This window comes from Microcaecilia unicolor, chromosome 5, assembly GCF_901765095.1.
Source record: "Microcaecilia unicolor chromosome 5, aMicUni1.1, whole genome shotgun sequence".
In the NCBI taxonomy this organism is placed as follows: Eukaryota; Metazoa; Chordata; class Amphibia; order Gymnophiona; family Siphonopidae; genus Microcaecilia; species Microcaecilia unicolor.
The window spans coordinates 4,120,926-4,142,815 of NC_044035.1; the positions used below are offsets into that span (position 1 = coordinate 4,120,926).

General features: G+C 45.9%; 1 protein-coding gene across 6 annotated transcripts in view; it reads left to right on the forward strand.

Annotated features, from left to right (window-relative positions):
- Positions 1-21,890, forward strand: part of FGFR2 (fibroblast growth factor receptor 2) — a 189,184-nt gene that overhangs the window by 86,330 nt on the left and 80,964 nt on the right. For all 6 annotated transcript variants that reach the window (XM_030202600.1, XM_030202602.1, XM_030202601.1 and 3 more), the window contains one exon: positions 7,661-7,830. In XM_030202600.1, the coding sequence (XP_030058460.1) occupies positions 7,661-7,830 (170 nt within the window). The remainder of the gene's footprint in view (positions 1-7,660; positions 7,831-21,890) is intronic.

Genomic DNA, 21,890 nt, shown 5'->3' on the forward strand with positions numbered 1-21,890 from the left:
TGTGAGGATTCCTGTTTTCTTTTGTCAGTAGGAGCAGGGTTGCCAGGTGGAAAATTTTTTTCCCACCCAAAGGAGCCCAAATCCAGCCCAAAACCCGCCCAAACTCAAACCCCGCCCCTGACACCCCCGCCGTCATCAACCCCGCCTCCCCCGTCATCGGCCCCGTCTCCCCCGTCACTAACCCCGCCCAGAACGTCACTAACCCCGCCCAAAACGTCACTAACCCCGCCCCCGCGGCCGGAAAAAACTCCTAAAAAACCGCCCAAATAACCGCAACCCGCCGCGGGCAAAAATTTCCTGCGGCGGGTCGTGGAAAACTGCCCAATTGGGCGGTAAAACCGGCCACCTGGCAACACTGAGTAGGAGGTGTGTTGCTGTGAATTGTAGTAGTTGCAGTACAGCCTTTTCAGATGCTGTATGGCTGGTAATAGGGGTGTGGCTACTGTGGAGGTGGAGCTATGGGTAGTTGCCCCGCCCCTTAAGGTACTGGCACTTTTGTTTTTCTTTGTTCCTGGAAAAAAAGCACTGCTGCTCCTTACCCATTCGTTACCCTCAAAGAACACCAAAAGGTCAAGTTCCTATCACAGAAACCATGTTGACCTTTTCTAAAAACATCGCTTCCCATGTGGCTGAGGGTTCTGTCACATGTTATAATTTGCCCTGATTGCCCAGCACTGATGTTGGAGCTACTGGCCTGTATTTTGTTGGATTATATCTGGAGCCTTTCTAACAGTTAAATGTTGCACTGCTGTCTCTTCAGTTCTCCATTACAAGACTGCTTTTAGTGAAAGGTTAGTCAAAGGAGTGGCCTAGTGGTTAGTACAGCGGACTGTGATCCTGAGGAACTAGGTTTGATTCCCACTGCAGCTCCTTCATTCAACCCTCCATTGCCCCAGGTACAACTAAGGACCTGTATATACTATGTAAACTGCTTTGAATGAAGTTGCAAAAACCACAGAAAGGCAGTATATGAAGTCCAATTTCCCTTTCCCTATTTGAGATTCTACATGGAATGTTGCTAGTGGAGGAGTAGCCTAGGGGTTACTGCAGTGTACGCTGATCCTGGGAAACTGGGCTCAATTCCCACTACAGCTCCTTGTGACGCTGGGCAAGTCACTTAACCCTCCATTGCCCCAGGTACAATTAAGTACCTGTATATATTACGTGAACCACAGAAAGGCAGTATATCAAGTCCCATTAACAAGGTTGCATGCCCAAACCCAGGTATTTGCTCAATATTGGGACTGGTAAAGCCTCCATGGAGCAGGCACCTGTACCTCTTGAGTATTGACTTGAGGGACTGGAGATCTGTCCAGCTGTGGCATCTGTTTGGAATATATATTTTGTCCTCCAGTAAAACAGCTTCTCCAGTGAAAAGTGTGAATGTGTGTGTGTGGGGGGGGGGGGGGGGGGGGGGGGGAAGGGGAGGTTTTTATTTAAATGCATGCAAATCTGATGCACTGGCACAAGAAAATGTGAAAAACATGTACGATGGTGTAAAATGTCTGTCAAACAAAAACAGAAGAACACTGGAACTGTCGCACCATGTAGGAGAAGAAAAGCGGAGATGGCCAAAAAGAGATAAGTCTGCGGTTAGCTTAGCAGAGTTTAAAAAGGGATTGGACGGTTTCCTAAAGGACAAGTCCATAAACCACTACTAAATGGACTTGGGAAAAATCCACAATTCCAGGAATAACATGTATAAAATATTTTTACGTTTGGGAAGCTCGCCAGGTGCCCTTGGCCTGGATTGGCCGCTGTCGTGGTCAGGATGCTGGGCTCGATGGACCCTTGGTCTTTTCCCAGTGTGGCATTACTTATGTACTTATAAGTCTGAGCCACACATTTGGAACCAGCTTATTGATATGACCCAACACCGTCTGTGTTTCGGCATGCGCCTGCATGGGGGGGGGGGGGGGGGGGTCCTGCTTATCTTTCTGAGCAATCATCACCGTGCTGATAGATTATACAGATCATAGAGTTCTGGGCATAGTGAATTAAGGACCCCTGATGCAGACACATGCCGAAACACGGCCGTGTTGGGTCACATCAATAAACTGGTTCCATAGCGTGACTCCTCTAGAATTTCTTGCACCGCTGTGTGCAGATCGTTGGGCTCTTGTGGTTTCATGTATTTACCCTTTGGAGAGGTGGGAACACACAAATCCTGACTTGGTCCATATTCAAGCCAAACCAGAAGAGCTTATGAAGGAATGAAATGTGTCTGAATTTAAGTCAGTTTGTTTTCACGCCTTCATGTCCTTGCAGTGCTGCCTTTACAAGTTAGATGTAGTTTGATTGATTGCAGGAAGAGATGGTTGCACAGCGTGTTCCTTGTTCTCGGAGGTGGGTAATTGATTCACTGAAGGGGAAGGAAAGACGTCATTTTTTTTTCTTCCAGCGCTGAAGGTGCTGCCTCCAAATGGAATATTCTGGATGCAACTTTCATAGACATCAAATAATATAACACTTCTGCTGCAATTTACTCAAGACATTTATCAATTACTACTACTACTACTACTATTAAACATTTCTGTAGCGCTACTAGACTTACGCAGCGCTGTACAAATTAACATGAAAAGACAGTCCCTGCTCAACAGAGCTTACAATCTAAATTGGACAGACGAACAGACAGCTATGGGTGGGGAAATTGCAGTGGTTGGGGTGATAAGTGAGGGCGTTGAGTAAGAGAGTCATGGTTAGGAGTAGCAAAGAGGTGGGCTTTAAGCCTAGACTTGAAGACAGCCAGAGACTGAGCCTGCCGTACCGGCTCAGGGAGTATTCCAGGCATAGGGAGCAGCGAGATAGAAGGAACGGAGCCGGGAGTTAGCAGTGGGGGAGAAGGGGGACGACAGGAGACATTTACCCAGCGAACAGAGTTCACGGGGAGGAGTGTAGGGAGAGATGAGAGCGGAAAGGTACTGAGGAGTTGCGTTGATTTAACCAGAGCTGACATTGTGATGTCATAATGCCTCAGTCCACCAATGCCTAAGAGCCAACCTCATCAGTGATGTCACAATGGCTTGACTGTCCTATACTTGGCACAAAGCAGTGATTTAACCAGAGCTGACATTGTGATGTCATAATGCCTCAGTCCACCAATGCCTAAGAGCCAACCTCATCAGTGATGTCACAATGGCTTGACTGCCCTATACTTGGCTCATACTACTACTATTAAACATTTCTATAGCGCTACTAGACTTACGCAGTGCTGTACAAATGAACATGAAAAGACAGTCCCTGCTCAACAGAGCTTACAATCTAAATTGGACAGACGAACAGACAGCTAGGGGTAGGGAAATTGCAGTGGTTGGGGTGATAAGTGAGGGTGTTGAGTAAGAGAGTCATGGTTAGGAGTTGAAAGCAGTAGCAATTGGGATTTATTAACTGCTTTTATGAAGAGATTCACCCAAGGCCATTTACCGTTTGTACCGATTGTTATGCTGTTAAAATATGTCAATCACCAAATATAAGAATAAACGCAATCAATGAGGAAAACTTGAAGACGAGCAAATTGAATCCTAATAATAAGAATAACATGACATACAGGTGTGTTTTCAAAGCACTTAAAATTACAAAGTTACGTGGAGGGGCATAATCGAACGGCGCCGGCCAGCTATATGGCCGGTGCCGCAAAAGGCAGTTCCGAACCGTATTATCAAAAAAGATGGCCGGCCATCTTTCGTTTCGATAATACAGTTGGGGCCGGCCAAATGTCAGAGATGGTCGGGTTTGAGATGGCCGGCATCGGTTTTCGCCAATAATGGAAACCGATGCCGGCCATCTCAAACCTGGCCAAATCCAAGGTATTTGGTCATGGGAGGGGCCCGCATTCGTAGTGCACTGGTCCCCCTCACATGCCAGGACACCAACCGGGCACCCTAGGGGGCACTGCAGTGGACTTCATTAATAGCTCCCAGGTACATAGCTCCCTTCCCTTGGGTGCTTCTCTTCCCCCAAATCCCCCCAGAACCCACTCCCCACAACTGTACACCACTACCATAAAGGATGTGTTTGTTTTGTTTTTACGTCCTTGGCATGCGCAGAGCAGCCAGCATAACGCTTGGCTGCTCTGTGCATGCTCTACCGGCCGATTATCCGACGGTTTTACAAGGGATCAGAGAATGCAAGTGAGCTGCAACGAGCAGCTCATTTGCATTCCCTTTCCTTCATGCGTAGCCGTTCCCTACCAATTCGCTATGGAATTCGGTAGGGAAAGGATCTAACGATGACTTTAGTGCATCTTGGCCTAAGTCCACTCCACGGCTGGTATTCTGAACTAACTAACTACTAAAACCACAAAACTCAGGACAAAGTACTATGTGACAGAGGAGGTAGAAGGCAACATGTTATCAAATGAAAACATTTACCAAGTCTCTGGGTCTTCGCCTCACTCTTAATCCTAGAGGAAAAACACAGTCCACATTCTGAATTGGTCCTCAGCAGGGGCGTAGCCAGACTTCCGTGGGAGGGGGGTCCAGAGCTTGAGGGGAGGAGGCACATTTTAGCCCCCCCCCCCGCCTCCATTGCCGCCCCCGTCTCTGCCGACCCCCCTCCCGCCTCGAACCCTCCCCCGCCGCCGCCTACCTTCGGTTTTGCTGGCGGGGGACCCCAATCCCCGCCAGCCGACGTCCTCTCTGACCGTTCTGCTGCAGTCAGACTCAGTCTTCTTCCTTCAACAGTTGCATGCTGACGTCCTGCATGTTGTACGTGCAGGATGTCAGACTCACAGAAGCAAAAGCCTGTGCGGCCACATTGGTGATGTGCAAGGGCCGACTTCTACGTGGAATGTTGCTAGTGGAATAGCAACATTCCATGTAGAATCTCAAATAGTAGCAACAGTGGAGGAGTGGCCTAGTGGTTAGGGTGGTGGACTTTGGTCCTGAGGAACTGAGTTGGATTCCCACTTCAGGCACAGGCAGCTCCTTGTGACTCTGGGCAAGTCACTTAACCCTCCATTGCCCCATGTAAGCCGCATTGAGCCTGCCATGAGTGGGAAAGTGCAGGGTACAAATGTAAAAAAAATAAAATATTCACGAGTATTGATTTGCTTAAGATCTAATCGATCACATATACGATGTTTTACTGAACACACCTCTGTTCTAACGGAAGGACATGTTAAGATGTTTCATTTTAAACTGATCTGTCCTCCGCTTTGCACTTAAAGTTTAAGTGGATTATAAATGCAGACATTAAATTAAATAGGTGGCTAAAATGAAGACAAGTTATACGTACAGTTGGATAAGATAGGAGGATAGATTTGGGGCATGCAAGTCCAGATGTGGAGTGCATGGATAGTCGATAGTGTAGTTGGCTGAGATCCCGGGGACCTGGGCTCAGTTCCCACTGCAGTTCCTTGTGACCCTGGGCAAGTCACCTAACCCTCCACTAGGGACGGAGAAAGTGCCTGTATGTAATGTGTAAACTGCTTTTCATTGCACCATAGGAAAGCAGTACATCAAGAATCTAATAGAATAAGCTTTTAGGAGCAGAGTCCTCTGCGATGCCATGGAGGGAGCTGGGAGGGCGTTTGGACGGAAATACATTTCCTGCATGACACAGAACAGAGCTTCCCAAATGGGCTCACAAAACACCCTTGTTTGTGGTCATGACCTGGGTGGGATCTCCATAGGTGCATCATTATTCTGCACCTTGAGGGGGGGGGGAGGTTACACATTATGGGGTCACGGCCACAAATAGATAAGCAGTGATTGGAGAATAAGGCTCAGGGGTCAGGATTACAGTGGTAAGGAATAAGTATTCTTCCCTGTTGTATGTAGTTATGTCCTGAAAGTGTGTGTGTATTTGCAGGGGTGGAGGGAGGGAGGGAGGGAATTGCATCTGTACAAGATCTCATGGTCTCTAGCAACTCAAAGCTGGCATCTGTTATGTAATTGATTTTCTGGAAGACCAGGGTGTTTTCCGGGTTTGGGTGTGCGTTTTAAGGCTCGTCTGTCTGGGTTAGTTATGCAGCGAGGCTTTGCACAGGCGGAAGAGACCTCTGTGGCTGGCAGGGCTCCACATCCCCACCAGCAAAGGTATGCCTTAAGGTTGCGGTGGTGGTGGTGGGAAAAGATGGACAGAATAGCTGCCCCCCCCCAATTCAGTTCTGGCTACGTCCCTGTCAGGGAGGGGTTAGAGTTACGGTCGTGCTTTTTGTAAAAATACATTGTGACTCTGGGCAAGTCCATTGCCCCTGGTACAAAATAAGTACCTGAATATATGTAAACCGCTTTGAATGTAGTTGCAAAAACCTCAGAAAGGCGGTATATCAAGTCCCATTTCCCTTTCCCTTATGACATCACAATATCAGAAGTGAGCCAAGTATCAGGCAATCAAGCCATTGTGACATCACTGATGAGGTTGGCTCTTATTGGTGGAATGAGCGGAGGAGTAGTGGGTTCGATTCCCACTGCAGCTCCTTGTGACTCTGGGCAAGTCACTTAACCCTCCATTGCCCCTGGTACAAATAAGTACCTGAATATATGTAAACCGCTTTGAATGTAGTTGCAAAAACCTCAGAAAGGTGGTATATCAAGTCCCATTTCCCTTTCCCTGTTTGAGATTCTACATGGAATGTTCTTTATTTTATTTTATTTATTTTTTTTTTTGTTACATTTGTACCCCGCGCTTTCCCACTCATGGCAGGCTCAATGCGGCTTACATGGGGCAATGGAGGGTTAAGTGACTTGCCCAGAGTCACAAGGAGCTGCCTGTGCCTGAAGTGGGAATCCCACTCAGTTCCTCAGTTCCCCAGGACCAAAGTCCACCACCCTAACCACTAGGCCACTCCTCCACTGTGAGTCTGATGGTCCTGTATGTACGTGCAGGACGTCGGACTCACAGAAACAGAAGCCTGCGCGGCCGCATTGCTGATCTGCAAGGGCAGGCTTCTACATGGAATGTTGCTAGTGGAGGAGTAGCCTAGTGGTTAGTGCAGTGGACTCTGATTCTGGGGAACTGGGTTTGATTCCCACTGCAGCTCCTTGTGACTCTGGGCAAGTCATTTAACCCTCCGTTGCCTCTGGTACAAAATAAGTACCTTAATATATGTAAACAGCTTTGAATGTAGTTGCAAAAAACCTCAGGCAGTATATCAAGTCCCATTTCCCTTTTCCCCTATGTGTTGAAATGATACTGAGAAATGTTGTGTGTGTCAGTAGATCTGCATTAATTCCTGGGGGTAATTTTCTAGGTGGGGAGAAGTGTGCTCACATTATACATGAGTAACATAGTAACATAGTAGATGACGGCAGAAAAAGACCTGCACAGTCCATCTAGTCTGCCCACGATAAACTCATATGTGTATACCTTACCTTGATTTGTACCTGTCTTTTTCAGGGCACAGACCGTATAAGTCTGTCCAGCAGTGTGCACAGTTACTACTACTACTACTTAACATTTCTAGAGCGCTACTAGGGTTACGCAGCGCTGTACAATTTAGCAAAGAAGGACAATCCCTGCTCAAAGGAGCTTACAATCGAAAGGACGAAATGTCAAGTTGTACCTACAGTTCTGAAAATTACCCTTGTGATGACGGCTTGGGTCCAGTGGATAATGTGATGTTTTTTTGTCAGAAATGTTGCTTCCTGTCTTCTTGACAGTAAAGTAAGACCTGTTCTTTTTTTTTTTTCCTGCTTCCTTTTTTTTTTGCAAACAGAAGCGCCTTACTGGACCAGCTCCGAGAAGATGGAAAAGAGGCTGCATGCTGTTCCGGCTGCAAACACGGTGAAATTCCGCTGTCCTGCTGGTGGCAACCCCATTCCGAAGCTGCGATGGCTGAAGAACGGCAGAGAATTCAAACAGGAGCATCGGATCGGGGGCTACAAGGTAGGGTGAAAAGGACCTTTTCATCGTATTCCCCTCCCCCCTGAAGTAACTAATGCAGGTCCCATCCAGAAGTTTCCAGACCCCCATCTCTGCTTCTGGCACCGTCTCTGTGTGGTTCTATGCTATAAATCTGCTCTGCTCTCTTTTTGCACCTCACCCTGATCAGGTTTGGCAGTGCGGCATGAAGAAAGCTCTTCTGCAAACATGTCTCTTGATTATAAAATGTGGAGTAGTGGCAGAAGCTTAAAGGCTGGGGGGTGGAGGTTGCCCAGAAGTATTTAAAGGGGTGTAGGGTTGGGGCACTACGAATTGCTGCAGCACCGTACACAAACGCGGAAGAGATGGTCCCTACAACCTTTTCAAGGTATGGCCAGGTGGGTTGGCTGCTAGACCACCAGGGTGGGTGGGGGGTTATCTTGGCAGCCCACTTGGGCCATCAGTCCTCCCGCACAGTACCCCTATGATCAGGGCTAACAGAAGGCTTAAATTTGCATACTATTAGCTCTGATCAAAGGAGCGGTATAGCCCTGCACTCTTCCAGCGCTAATTTTAGAGGGGTATTTGGAACAGTGCGGAGCTTCTGACCATCTAGCTGGCAGTAAAAGATCTTAGACACCTACAGTTAGTGCAAAACAGCAGTGTCACTACGGGAAACAGAAAATACGATCATTTGACTCCTCTCCTTAAGGCAGCACGTTGGGTAGCTTACAAATTATTACTACTGCTTTCTAAAATCTGTAACTGCAACGAAGCGTTATTCCTTATGTGCTTCTTGACATGCTGTTCACCTCCCAGATCAGTCAAATCAGCTAATCAGAATCGTCTGATTGACCCGTTCCTTAGAGAGAGGGTCTGACTGTACTCAGCACTCAACGTTTTCTATCCAAGGTCCAGAGCTTTGGAATACGTTGCCCCAACATCTTAGAGTAGAGTCGTCGCCTTCCATTCTTTAAGTTGGACCTTCCTTTTTGTTGATGCCGTTCACATTAGGAGGTCACCAGTCGCAGGTCTTGGCCTACACAATTTCCCTTCTTTTGTCCCCCTCTCCCCACTGTTATATCTTAAATTTTGTAGCCCCCCCCTTTTCTAGTCTTATTATTTTGTAAGCCGCTCGGATGACCTGTTTGATGGGTGGAATAGAAGGTCTTTCTCCTCTTCTCTGTACAAGTTAGCAAAAAGTACTAAGGTCACATTCAAGCCCTATTCTCCAATATTTTCCCCTTTTCTCTCCTAGCAGTGATGAAGGAAAGCAAGCTGACTGTTTTATCTACCCACTATGTACACCCCTTCCCAACAGGCAGATCAGAGGACTCATGCAGGCCCTGGAGATTGGCTGTAGGCAATGAGCAAGTCCCCTAGGTGCCATTATTTGGGAAGGGGGGTAGGGTTTTCCAAATAATACACATTACCCCTCACTGGCCACAATGAAGGAAACTTTTCAATGTAGGGAGTGCTCAGCGCCTACGAAATACCCTCCCACACAGGAGCGACCGATACTTAGAGCTTAGCTTAGAGGGAACACTGTCATATCCCCTCCCACATGGGTACATCAGCACACAGGGGCAAGCCGGAGGCACGCCTGACCGCACACAGATCGAAACTTTCCCTGTCACCTGGTCTCCTGAGTTAAGAGGGTTCTGGTAGGAACTTCACCTAGTGGCTGTTGGTTGCTGGGGTTTGATTTTTCCCTAGGTAAGAACAGTTATCCTCAAAAAGCTTAATAGACCAATGAGTAGGGTTTACCAGATGTCTTCAGATATGCAGGGAGAGTGGCCTAGTGGTTAGGGTGGTGGACTTTGGTCCTGGGGAACTGAGGAATTGAGTTGGATTCCCACTTCAGGCACAGGTAGCTCCTTGTGACTCTGGGCAAGTCACTTAACCCTCCATTGCCCCATGTAAGCCGCATTGAGCCTGCCATGAGTGGGAAAGTGCGGGGTACAAATGTAACAAAAAATAAAAAAAAATGTCCTCCAGGATTTTTAATTTTTAGGAAAATGTCCTCTTTTTCTTTCATGTGCCTATGACCAACACACCTACCCACATAATGAGAGAAACCATCTCTGGCTTATTAGTCAGTCTGGACACATGGGGGTGCTAAATAGAGAGAAATACATTGCTGATCTGTTTCCCTGCTGGTTGAATCTGCCAAAGGAATTTTGACTTTAAGCATACGTCATACAAAGACTTTGACACACATCTCAGAAGCCAGCCAGAGTCATTGAGGGATATTCGCTCTTCTGATAAGTACGCTTGGGCTCAGATTCTGTCAAACTCAAATCCAGAAGTTCTTGAAAAGTAGATTTTCTACTGCTGTACTTTAAGTTAGTCACAATTTGATGTGTGTTCATTAACTATGATTAAATATTTCTTTAGCATCCTAGAGGACATGAAATGAGATTGAAGGGGGGCAGACGTAAGAAAAATGTCAGGAAGTATTTCTTCACGGAGAGGGTGGTGGATATGTGGAATGCCCTCCCGCGGGAGGTGGTGGTGATGAAAACGGTAACGGAATTAAAAAATGCGTGGGATAAACATAAAGGAATCCTGTTCAGAAGGAATGGATCCAAAGAAGCTTAGCGGAGATTGGGTGGCAGAGCCGGTGGTGGGAGGCGGGGCTAGTGCTGGACAGACTTCTACGGTCTGTGCCCTGAAAATGGCAGATACAAATCAAGGTCAGGTATACATATAAAGTAGCACATATGTGTTTGTCTTGTTGGGCAGACTGGGTGGACCGTGCAGGTCTTTCTCTGCCGTCATCTACTATGTTACTATGTAAAAGTAACATTTTTATTTTTTAGTGTCCTCTTTTTTTTGTCTCCGCAAATATGGTTGTAATCCTACCAATGAGGTAGGAGTATTGACGTAATATTAAAACTGCACAATGGTAGAAATCACGGTGCGACCTGACAGACTCGCATATACACAGTCTGGGTAAGTTTGCCATCTATTGAGAGGGCAGTTTGGTAACAGGTAATTTCAGCCGATGAGGAATCTTCCCCCCCCCTCCCCCCCGTGCAAATATCTCTAAATTACCCTCCAACTGCAGGCATACCTTTGTCCCTGTATGTCTGTCTCTCTCATTTCCTTTCTGCTAGTCTGTTTCTGTTTCCACATTTAATAGTTTAAGCTTGTAAGTGTATTTTTGGAAGAGAGCCTCCCCCCCCCCCCCAACTAAGCTGTGAGAAACAGAAAAAAAAATATGGGATTCCCAGACCCCAGTGTTTCTCTGCCACTCCCTGAAAACAAACTCTGCTTTCTGGACCTGTGTGTGTTCCCACACCTGCTAGCTGATAAGCTGCATTATCAGAGCCCTGTGCCCACTCCCAGGTCACTGTGAGCGCGGGAAGCAAAGAGCACCGAGATTGCAGGATCCCTAGAGAAGAAATGTGCCTACTACTACTACTATTTAACATTTCTAAAGCGCTACTAGGGTTACGCAGCGCTGTACAATTTAACTGCTATACCGCAGTCTTATGCACACTCTTAGGCACAGTGTCAACATCAGAGAGCATAGGTCTCTGAGACTGCAGGGTCTTTGAAGGAGACGTGTGCCAGCCTTTGTATCGGAGCATGGAGAGTGCAGGTTTCCTGGAGAAGTGTGCTGTGGCCATAGGAGCCAGCTTTGTGGGTGCGTGAGCACCTCCAATATTGAGCAAAGTCTTTGACTGTGTCCAGGGAGAGGTGATTTCTGTTGGGTTTTTAGCACCACCAATAATTGTGAAAAGTTGGCTCCTATGGCTGAGGCACTGCAGCCCTGAGCACTTAGGGGGGCCACAGAACATTGAGCCAAGCAGGAGCCGTTTAGGTAAAGTGCCCTCCATTATCTAGTTGATACATTTTGCCTTTTCTTATGACTCTCTCTCTCTCCTGAGTTTCAGCACTGTTGATGCTTATCTATCTGGTAGATGATTTAACAGCTACAACAGATGCTGCCGATTTGCCTTTATAGCAGTATAAAAGTGTTGTGTTTGGCAGTGGCTCAGGGGTTAGCAGCTGCCAGACTGGGGCTGTTGGTCTCTTCCTGCCCGACTCCTACATATAAATGTTGGCATGACCGTGTAGCATTGTCATGCAAGGCATAGTAGTCTGATAAATGAATGAATAAATACACGTTTGTTTTCTCAGGCAGATCTTGGGGGAGGTTCTATAAGTTGCTGCTGGTTGTAGGTGCCACGAAGACACGCAAGTGGCAGGATTTAGTCATTTATGTATGTTAAGTGGCCTCTTATCAACTGGTGCAAATGTACACACCGTGATTTGAAGGTGGATGTGTGCATGGCTGCAGCACACAGGTACATGTATAAACACAAGCTGGGTAAAGTGGTTCTTTCAGCCACTTACATAAGTATTGCCGTACTGGGAAAGACTCAAGGTCCATCAAGCCCAGCATCCTGTTTCCAACAGTGGCCAATCCAGGTCACAAATACCCTGCAAGATCCCAGCCGCCTTTTCTCCAAGCAGAAGAGCCCTAGCCACTTTAGCCTTTCCTCACTTGCTCTACTGTTCTGTACAGAGTTGTAATAGGTGCAATCTTGTATTTTGTTTTTTTTAGTACATCAAGAGGAGTGGAGGAGTGGCCTAGTGGTTAGGGTGGTGGACTTTGGTCCTGGGGAACTGAGGAACTGAGTTAGATTCCCACTTCAGGCACAGGCAGCTCCTTGTGACTCTGGGCAAGTCACTTAACCCTCCATTGCCCCATGTAAGCTGCATTGAGCATGCCATGAGTGGGAAAGCGCGGGGTACAAATGTAACAAAAATAAAATAGATACTATTGGAGAGTCTACATGGAATGTTGCTACTATTGGAGATTCTACATGGAATGTTCATATTCCACTAGCAACATTCCATGTAGAAGGCTGCGCAGGCTTCTGTTTCTGTGAGTCTGACGTCCTGCACAGAAGCAGAAGCCTGCGCGGCCACATTGGTGATCTGCAAGGGCCGACTTCTACATGGAATGTTGCTAGTGGAATAGCAACATTCCATGTAGAATCTCAAATAGTAGCAACAGTGGAGGAGTGGCCTAGTGGTTAGGGTGGTGGATTTTGGTCCTGGGGAACTGAGGAACTGAGTTTGATTCCCGGCACAGGCAGCTCCTTGTGACTCTGGGCAAGTCACTTAACCCTCCATTGCCTGCCACATTGAGCCTGCCATGAGTGGGAAAAATGTAACAAAAAAAAAATAAATCAATATTTTTGCAAGTGCGAGTACTGTCTTTGCTGAGAAACTTGGCTGTTTTAAGGTTTTGCAGGAGAGAGAGTTTTGAGTAAAATATTGCACTTGCAGAGTGTTTGCAGAAGGGTAATTTTGTGGTGTTAGAAGCAAAAGTTGTTGATTTTTCCCACCCACTGTAGTCACATTTGTAGATTCCCTCATTAGCACAAGTAGATGATGACGTCCGATGACAATGGATGGAAAACTCCGGTTATACCTCAGACTCTAAAAGGTGGTTCTGAGCCATGTGCCTGAGGTGTTACCATGAATTTCCTCATCCTTTCTCTGTCCGCTCTGTGAACAGATCCGAGGTTGGAATGCTCTCGGGCTTTGCTGCTTCTTTTTTGGAGGCCACTGTATATTTGTACATATCTTACCTAGTATTTATGTTCATTTTGTCCTTGTGAGTGTCCCCCCAAAAATTAGATTTCCCCCTTTTCCATCAACTTGGAGTTTAATGTTCCCCAGGACACATGAGTGAAGAAAATGTCAGTTACAGGTGTTCAAGTCCTCTGTCATAAACTTGGGTCTAAGCTATGGTGTCCCAAACTATGAGACTTGGTTTATGTGTCATCCAGAGTTGTATGAATTTGTTATTATTTATTAATTAGGATTTATTTACCACCTTTTTGAGAGAATTCACTCAAGGCAGTGTAAAGTAAGAATAAATGACCCATTTTCAGATAATACAGAAAACAATCGTAACCACTTAAAAATGCATGGAAAACGTACTTTATGCGTGAACAGGCATAGGGTATCTGTATTTTAAATACAGTTGTTTATTAACACTAACCAGCAAGAAAAAAAAAGAAAAGAAAAAAATTGTACTGGAAAATGGGAAGAGAAGCCGCGTGCTTCTTAACAGCGATGAGGGGTGCACAAAGGAGTATCGCTGCAAAGCATGGTTGCCTTGCAGAGAAGCATGGTCTCAGATCAAACACGGCTTCCTTCAGCGTATGAAGCCAGAAAACAGGAGGAGAAGCCACGCACTTCTTAATGGCAACGCAGTGACATCAGCGGGGGAGGGGGGTGTCTGTCAGATTACTGAAGGTCGGATATAATTGAGACTGTACTGTGTAAAGAAAAATAACTTCCTTGAGTTTCCACTGTTGTTTGAGTACAGTAGAGTCTCGATTATCTGATGTAATCGCGACCGGCCCGTTGTCGGATAATAACGTAAACAATGGTAACCCCTCACACAATGCACAGAAGACTTTATGCATGAAGAACAGGGTATAAGCAGCAATGAAAAATCTGAAAAAAATTGTACAGCAGGCAATGTGAACAGAAATAGGTACAGGACTGAGCAAGGGAAGCCATATTTACTACCACTACTTGACATTTCCAAAGCGCTACTAGGGTTACGCAGCGCTGTACAATTTAACATGGAAGGACAGTCCCTGCTCAAAGAGCTTACAATCTAAAAGACAAGTATAGAGTCCGTCTGATAGGGAATACTATAATTCACAAAAGGTTAGGTGCCGGAAGCAGCATTGGTGAGTTTTAAGCAGAGATTTGAAGATGGGTAGGGAGGGGGCTTGGCGTAGGGGTTGAGGAAGATTGTTCCAGGCAAAGGGTGAGGCAAGGCAGAATGAGCGGAGCCTGGAGTTGGCACCCCTTCTGTCCGCGCTCCGGTCCCGAGGCGTGCGGCTCTCCTCGCCGGCCGGTTAGAGTTATTTATCAACTGCATATACAGAAATATAGAACCAAGCACAGCCCCCTTTCTCAAGACCACTGTGTTGCCTCCCCCAGTGAAAACCAGTGTGAAGCAGAACTGCAACTGGAAACCCTCCGGACGTAAGGATGACAGTAAAGAAAGTGCTGTAAATGTAAATGAACAAACAGGAATACATAAAACAGGTACTGCATAAAACTCATTGTACACAAGAATCTTACCATGATTCTGTTTCTGCAAAAGCATGGCCTCAGATCAAAAATTGATCCCATCAAAAGCAGGCTCTTGGGTCACGTGGAGGGGCATTTTCGAACGCGGATGCCCATCTCTGAGGATGTCCCCGCGAAGGGGGAAACCCGTATTATGGAAACAAGATGGGCGTCCATCTTTCGTTTCGATAATACGGTCGCGGACGCCCAAATCTCTACATTTAGGTCGACCTTAGATATGGTCGTCCTTAGAGATGGTCGTCCCCAGTTTTCGGCCATAATGGAAACCGAGGACGCCCATCTCAAAAACGACCAAATCCAAGCCCTTTGGTCGTGGGAGAAGCCAGCATTCGTAGTGCACTGGTCCTCCTCACATGCCAGGACACCAACCGGGCACCCTAGGGGGCACTGCAATGGACTTCACAAATTGCTCCCAGGTGCATAGCTCTCTTACCTTGGGTGCTGAGCCCCCCCCGAAACCCCCCCAAAACTCACTCCCCACAACTGTACACCACTACCATAGCCCTTAGGGATGAAGGGGGGGCACCTACATGTGGGTACAGTGGGTTTCGGAGGGCTCACATTTACCACCACAAGTGTAACAGGTGGGGGGGAGGGATGGACCTGGGTCCACCTGCCTGAAGTGCACTGCACCCACTTAAAACTGCTCCAGCGACCTGCATACTGCTGTGATGGAGCTGGGTATGATATTTGAGGCTGGCATAAAGGCTGGAAAAAACGTTTTTTAATTTTTTAGGGTGGAAGGGGGTTGGTGACCACTGGGGGGGTAAGGGGAGGTGATCCCCGATTCCCTCCTGTGGTCATCTGGTCAGTTCGGGTACCTTTTCGAGGCTTGGTTGTGAAAAAAAAGGGACCAAGTAAAGTCGACCAAATGCTCGTGAAGGATGCCCTTTTTTCCATTATCGGCCGAGGATGCCCATCTCTTAACCACGCCCCATCCCGCCTTTGGTACACTGCTGACACGCCCCTGTGAACTTTGGTTGTCCCTGTGACGGAAAGTAGTTGAGGACGCAAAAAATCAGCTTTCGATTATGCTGATTTGGGCGACCTCTAGAGAAGGACGCCCATCTCCCAATTTGTGTCAGAAGATGGGTGTCCTTCCCTTTTGAAAATAAGCTAGATAGTACAACTTGTCAGCTCCAAATATTTCTTCAACAGCACGGTCTCTGATCAAAAATGGTTCCCTGGCTGTAAAACAGCTGAAAACATGTTTAACATTCACTTTCTTTAGCAGTTCCTTTCTGCAAATGTTTCTACTCTATAGACAAACGCAACTTTTTTTTCCTCTTTCCACTGGACAAAAAGTGATGCCATGCTGTAAAAGCAAGGTCTCAGCTTAGAAGTTTTTCAACAGTTCCCTCGCCACACAAGTGGGGTCCCAGGTCCAAAAAATATGGTTCCCTTGCATAGAACCATGGTCTTAAAAAAAAAAAATTTAATTCGTGAAAGTATGGTCTCAAATCAAACAAATGGTTCCCTCACCACAAAAGCTGGGTCCCAGATCCAAACATTTATATGTAGAAGCGTGAGCTCAAATCACAAACAGGAAGGGAAGCCATGCACTTCTTAACTCAGATGAGGGGTGCATGAAGGAATATCAGCTGCACCGCAAGGTTCCCTTGCAGAGAAGCACAAAACCAAAAACATGGTTTCCTTGCAGTGTGTGAAGCCGGAAATCAGGAAGAGAAGCCACGCGCTTCTTAAAAGCAATGCGATATCATCACTGGGGGAGTGTGTAAGATGTGCTGGATGGTCCGATTAGTGGGGGTCGGATAATCGAGATTGTACTGTATCTTTGAAAGCAGGCGTGGTAACTTGTAAAATGTGAAGTAGAAAGAGGAGGTCAAAATCTTCTAAGGAGGTAAGTTCTGTCCCATCTGCAAAGAAGAGTTGAAGGTTCTCCTCTACAGAGGTCTACAGGCACTTCCCATGTGCTCAAATTTCACAGTGCTGGTAATAGTTCAATACTTCTACGTCCCTTCAACAGCTTCCTTTGGTCTTGACAGTCATCCCAAATTACTGGTGATGCTGTTAGTGTTTGACACTGGACCTCGTTAAACAACTTCTGCTAAGGAAGATGCTGGAAAGATAAAATTCCATCTGCGCTGGTATATGGAGGACTCTGCTGAAGAAAGTAAGAACAAATGAAAAGACAGCTCCATCTTGAGAAACATCCCTCACAGCTCCACACATTTCTTGACCAGTTCCACGAGCTGGCCATATGAGTTCGAGTATCCACCAGTTGACCTTTTGGAGGTGTTTCAACTCAAGGAAGGAGGCATTCTACTGGAGCTTGTTGAGAAGCAGGAAATCAAAATGCCAGATTTTTTTTTTTTTAAATTTCTACCAGCTCAGTTCTACCTCCTTGATTTTTGTATGAAGGAGATGGGGTCCATCTCCAGACTTTCATCTCCTACACTCCTTCCCCTATTTTTTGCGATCTGAAGAATGGCATCATCCTGAAGGGATGCAGTCTAATCGGTTTCCACTATTGTCTGGGCATGAGCTGCTGCCAGATCTCATCTTACCCTAAATGTGTTAAGAAAATGCATTAGTGCTCTTAAGAGGGGGGTTGGTTGCTATATGTGTAAAAATGACATTTCATTGTTGGCACTGTTGGTATCTATCTTTGGGGATAAAATGCCTTCCTTATGAAGAGAGGCTAAACAGGTTAGGGCTCTTCAGCTTGGAAGTGGTGTGTGTGTTTGTGAAAATGATAATTTATAGAATCATGAGTGGGATGGAACAGGGTAATAGGGTTTAAACTGCGAGTGTTCAATGTCTACCCGGGTAATTTGGTCCTGAAGAATGCTGTTAATATAGCGAACAGAGCTGAATTTAAAAGGCGTTTTAGACAAGTTCCTAGAGGGGGGACTTGGGGAAATCTATTTATCTCCGGGAATAAGCTGCAACGAATGGATCTACTCTTCAGGATCAGCCTGGTAGTAGTGACTTGAGACAGGATGCCGAGCTCTGTGGATATTTATCTTACGCTTTTATTCTAAGAGCCAGTCATTCCGCTTTTATGCCATGTGGAAGAGGGCAATAAGCACCTCAGTATTTCATTGAATGATGCTTCTTCCAAATTGGCAGTAGTGGCCTTTTGGTGCTCTCAGGATGGTCTAGCTGAGAAGGGATGTCAACGTCTGGCCTCAGGATGCCCCATGTAATGGAGACAACTTGTTGGGGGGGGGGGGAGCTTAAAGGGACAGTGGACGTAATAAAGGATCGTTGCAGATTAATAACTGGAGCTACTGCTGTGCAGCCCAAGTCTTGGCACAGAGCTCAGCAAATGTAGGATAGGAGAGAGTGCTTTCTATCGGGACAAATATGCTAGCCATACATTCACTCCTGCCCTCAAGGGCAGTCTTAGCTTCAACAAAGCCAGTGTAATACTCAAAACACTGAATGTGCAAGCTGCTGTTTTCTAAGCGTTTCATTTTTTTGTTTTACTGTGGGACCATATGGCAAAAGAGACAATAAAAGGAAAGATTACATCCATAAAATATGCAGAAGTGCAGTCAATTGCTCTTGGCTTGAGAAGCCGTTGACAGAATGTAGAGAGCGAATGGGGAGGGGGGGGGGGGAGAGGGGTGTTGATGGTTATGTTGGATGGAGAGGAGGTGCTATAGGACGTCCTTCACTTTTGCACCCTTATCATTCCACGCCACCTCCCTTACCCTCCTCCACTCGCCCTACATGATCTTCCTAATCAGAGATCCATCCCGATTAAATAAATGAACTCGCAGCTGTTCCCCACTGAGCTTTGTGCTACAGGCTGTATCCACTAGGGGGCACTGAGCCAAAATAAGATGTACAGTGAATGATCCTCCTGCAGCGGACTTGGCACCTCGTGTAGAGCGGGCTAATGGGCTAGCTGCAGTTGGAGGAGAGGTAATGGTGCCCAGAGGCTAATGAGGCCTGAGGTCCGTCTCCTGGTCCATGCACAAGAATCCCTCTTCCTCTTCTCATACAACGTTTTTGGATTTTCAGACTCCGGATGCATCGCTGTGCGCTTCTTTGCATTAAAGCTTAACTCAAAAATCAAAAAAACTGTAAGAGTGCCAACATTTAATAGAAACTAACTCCACAAACACTCTGTATTGTCTCTTTAGGCTGAGCACTTAAGTGTTAAATGTATAAACAAACTTTGATATATAAAATAAGCCTCAAAAGCCCAGGGTACCAATAACTTAGGACACCACTGTCTTGGCTAACATCATGGGCTCCACCGCCCTCCAAAAAAACCAACAGAGTAAAAACTTGCAAAAACAATATGATTGGAAGAAAACCTCTGCGGGTAAAAAACAAGAGGAAGGGTATCAGATTATTAACAATCTCTTCACTAAAGTGCTCAAGTCTAAATCATACTATCGCTCAGGATGTAAATAACTCAATAATGTAACTACACTTCTGACCGCCCAGTCATCCCCCGTTATTAAACCAACATGCAGGCAGTAAAAAACTGATCTTAAATGCCTGGATAAAAACAGAACCTCCGGATAGTTTGCATGAACTGTTGTTGATGGAGCGGAGAGGGGTGGGATCCTCCCCCAAAAGAAGAAAGGCGTTCTTGGGAATTTGGGATCCGTATATACAATCCTTGGCACCAAAAGCTCGTAGCTTGATCTTAAATCGTCTGTAACCTTCACCACAGGGTTTTTTTTTTTTGTTGATTACGTTGAAGTTGAGAGGGGAGAGAGGTGTTGGGGAGGATGGAGATTACACTCGTACTAGGTGGCTGGGGATGAGGGAGGGAGGGGAATAATTAAGGCTTAATATAGTAGCAAGGAGGGCTAAGTCCATGTGGTACACACCTATGTTTACCTATTACAGCTACTATTAGGTCATGGTATAGTTGGGGGAGGTTGTTGAATACTGGTTGAGTACACAAGTGATAACACCTAGAGCTGAACCCCTCGGAGTTGGGGGAGAGGGTCATCAGAGCACAGGCCCTAAGGCTCCTCCAGGGGGGAGGGCGGTTGTAGCATTGGTACTCAACGCAGGGCTTTGGAAGATGCATCGGTTACTTTAAGGGGATGGGTGCTATGACTATAACAGCTGACGAATTGTTGACCGGCAAACTTTCTTGTAATGTATGTATCCCCTGTGGAATGGCCTTTAGCAGTGTTAACTATGTTTCGTACCAATAATCTTTTGCAATTTAAGTACATTGGGGACGGTGGGAGGGAGGGGTAGGGGAGTGGGGCAAAACTGTAAAAAAAAAAAGTTTGATGACGGATTCTATCCTTTAACTTGCCTATAGAAGTTGTGATGTTGGTATTTCTATTTTGACCAGAACGTGAATATTCTAAATTGTGTTTGTCATCAATAAAAAAGTTGAAACCTTAAACCAACATGCAGGCAGACAGCGCTGAAAAAATCTACGATCAATGGTCATTATATTCATCAAATTTTATCCAACTTAGCTGGCATTCTTTAAATGAAGATCGAAGATTTTGTTGTAGCCAGCCACTTCTCTGCACGTTTCTTGCTTGTGAGTTATTATTACGCCTGACAGTCTAGAAGGAATCACCGGTCCCCCATCGGACATATCATTTCAGCATATGTTGTGTCTCAATTTCTGGATTTCTCGACAGAAAAAAGGACCCAGAAAAATGAGGACGTTATAATGCCTTTGTATCGCTCCATGGTACGACCACACCTCAAATATTGTGTGCAATTCTGGTCACCGCATCTCAAAAAAGATATAGTGGAATTAGAAAAGGTACAGAGAAGGGTGACAAAAATGACAAAGGTTATGGGACGACTTCCCTATGAGGAAAGGCTAAAGTGGCTAGGGTTCTTCAGCTTGGAGAAAAGACGGCTGAGGGGAGATATGATAAAGGTCTATAAAATGAGTGGAGTGGAACGAGTAGACTTGAATTGCTTGTTTACTTTTTCCAAAAATACTAGGATTAGGGGTCACGACATGAAGCTACAAAGTGGTAAATTTAAAACGAATCTGAGAAAATATTTCTTCACTCAACATGTAATTAAACTCTGGAATTCGTTGCCAGAGAATGTAGTAAAACCAGTTAGCTTAGCGGGGTTTAAAAAAGGTTTGGATAGCTTCCTAAAAGTCCATAAGCCATTATTAAAATGGACTTGGGAAAATCCACTGCTTATTTCTGGGATAAGCAGCATAAAATGTATTGTACTGTTTTGGGATCTTGCCAGGTACTTGTGACCTGGATTGGCCACTGTTGGAAACGGGATGCTGGGCTTGATGGACCTTTGGTCTGTTCCAGTTTGGCAATATTTAAGTAGAGTTCTCAATAGCAACCATTCCAACGAGAAGAGTAAGTAAGCTTCCAGCACTGGCTGCCTGTACTCCCATCGTATTCAGATAGTTCTGAGGATGCATCCTAAATTTCTTCTGATGAAATACTTTTTTCCAAAACCTCATCTCATACAGGTACACAAGTACTTTGCAGCTTGGACTGAAACAAGGCACTGGAAGATGTAGCCTCCTCATAATGTGTCAGTCATTCCTGTCCTTCAGAGTCAAGCAAAATCGGATTTGCAGTGGCTAAAAAAAAATCCTATTTAACTGGATTTCAGACTTATCTATCTTCGTTATAACCAAACAGGACTACATTACCGAGATAAGGTGAAGCCACCTCAGATAACAGCAACTGCTACTTCTTTGGCACAAATTTACAGTTACCGCCAATAGAGATTACAAAGTAACATAGTAAATGACGGCAGAAAAAGACCTGCATGGTCCATCCAGTCTGCCCAACAAGATAAACTCATATGTGCTACTTTTTGTGTATACCCTACTTTGTTTTGTACCTGTCCTCTTCATGGCACAGACCGTATAAGTCTGCCCAGCACTATCCCCGCCTCCCAACCACCAGCCCCACCTCCCAACCACCACTCTGGCACAGACCATATAAGTCTGCCCAGCACTATCCCCGCCTCCCAACACCAGCCCCGCC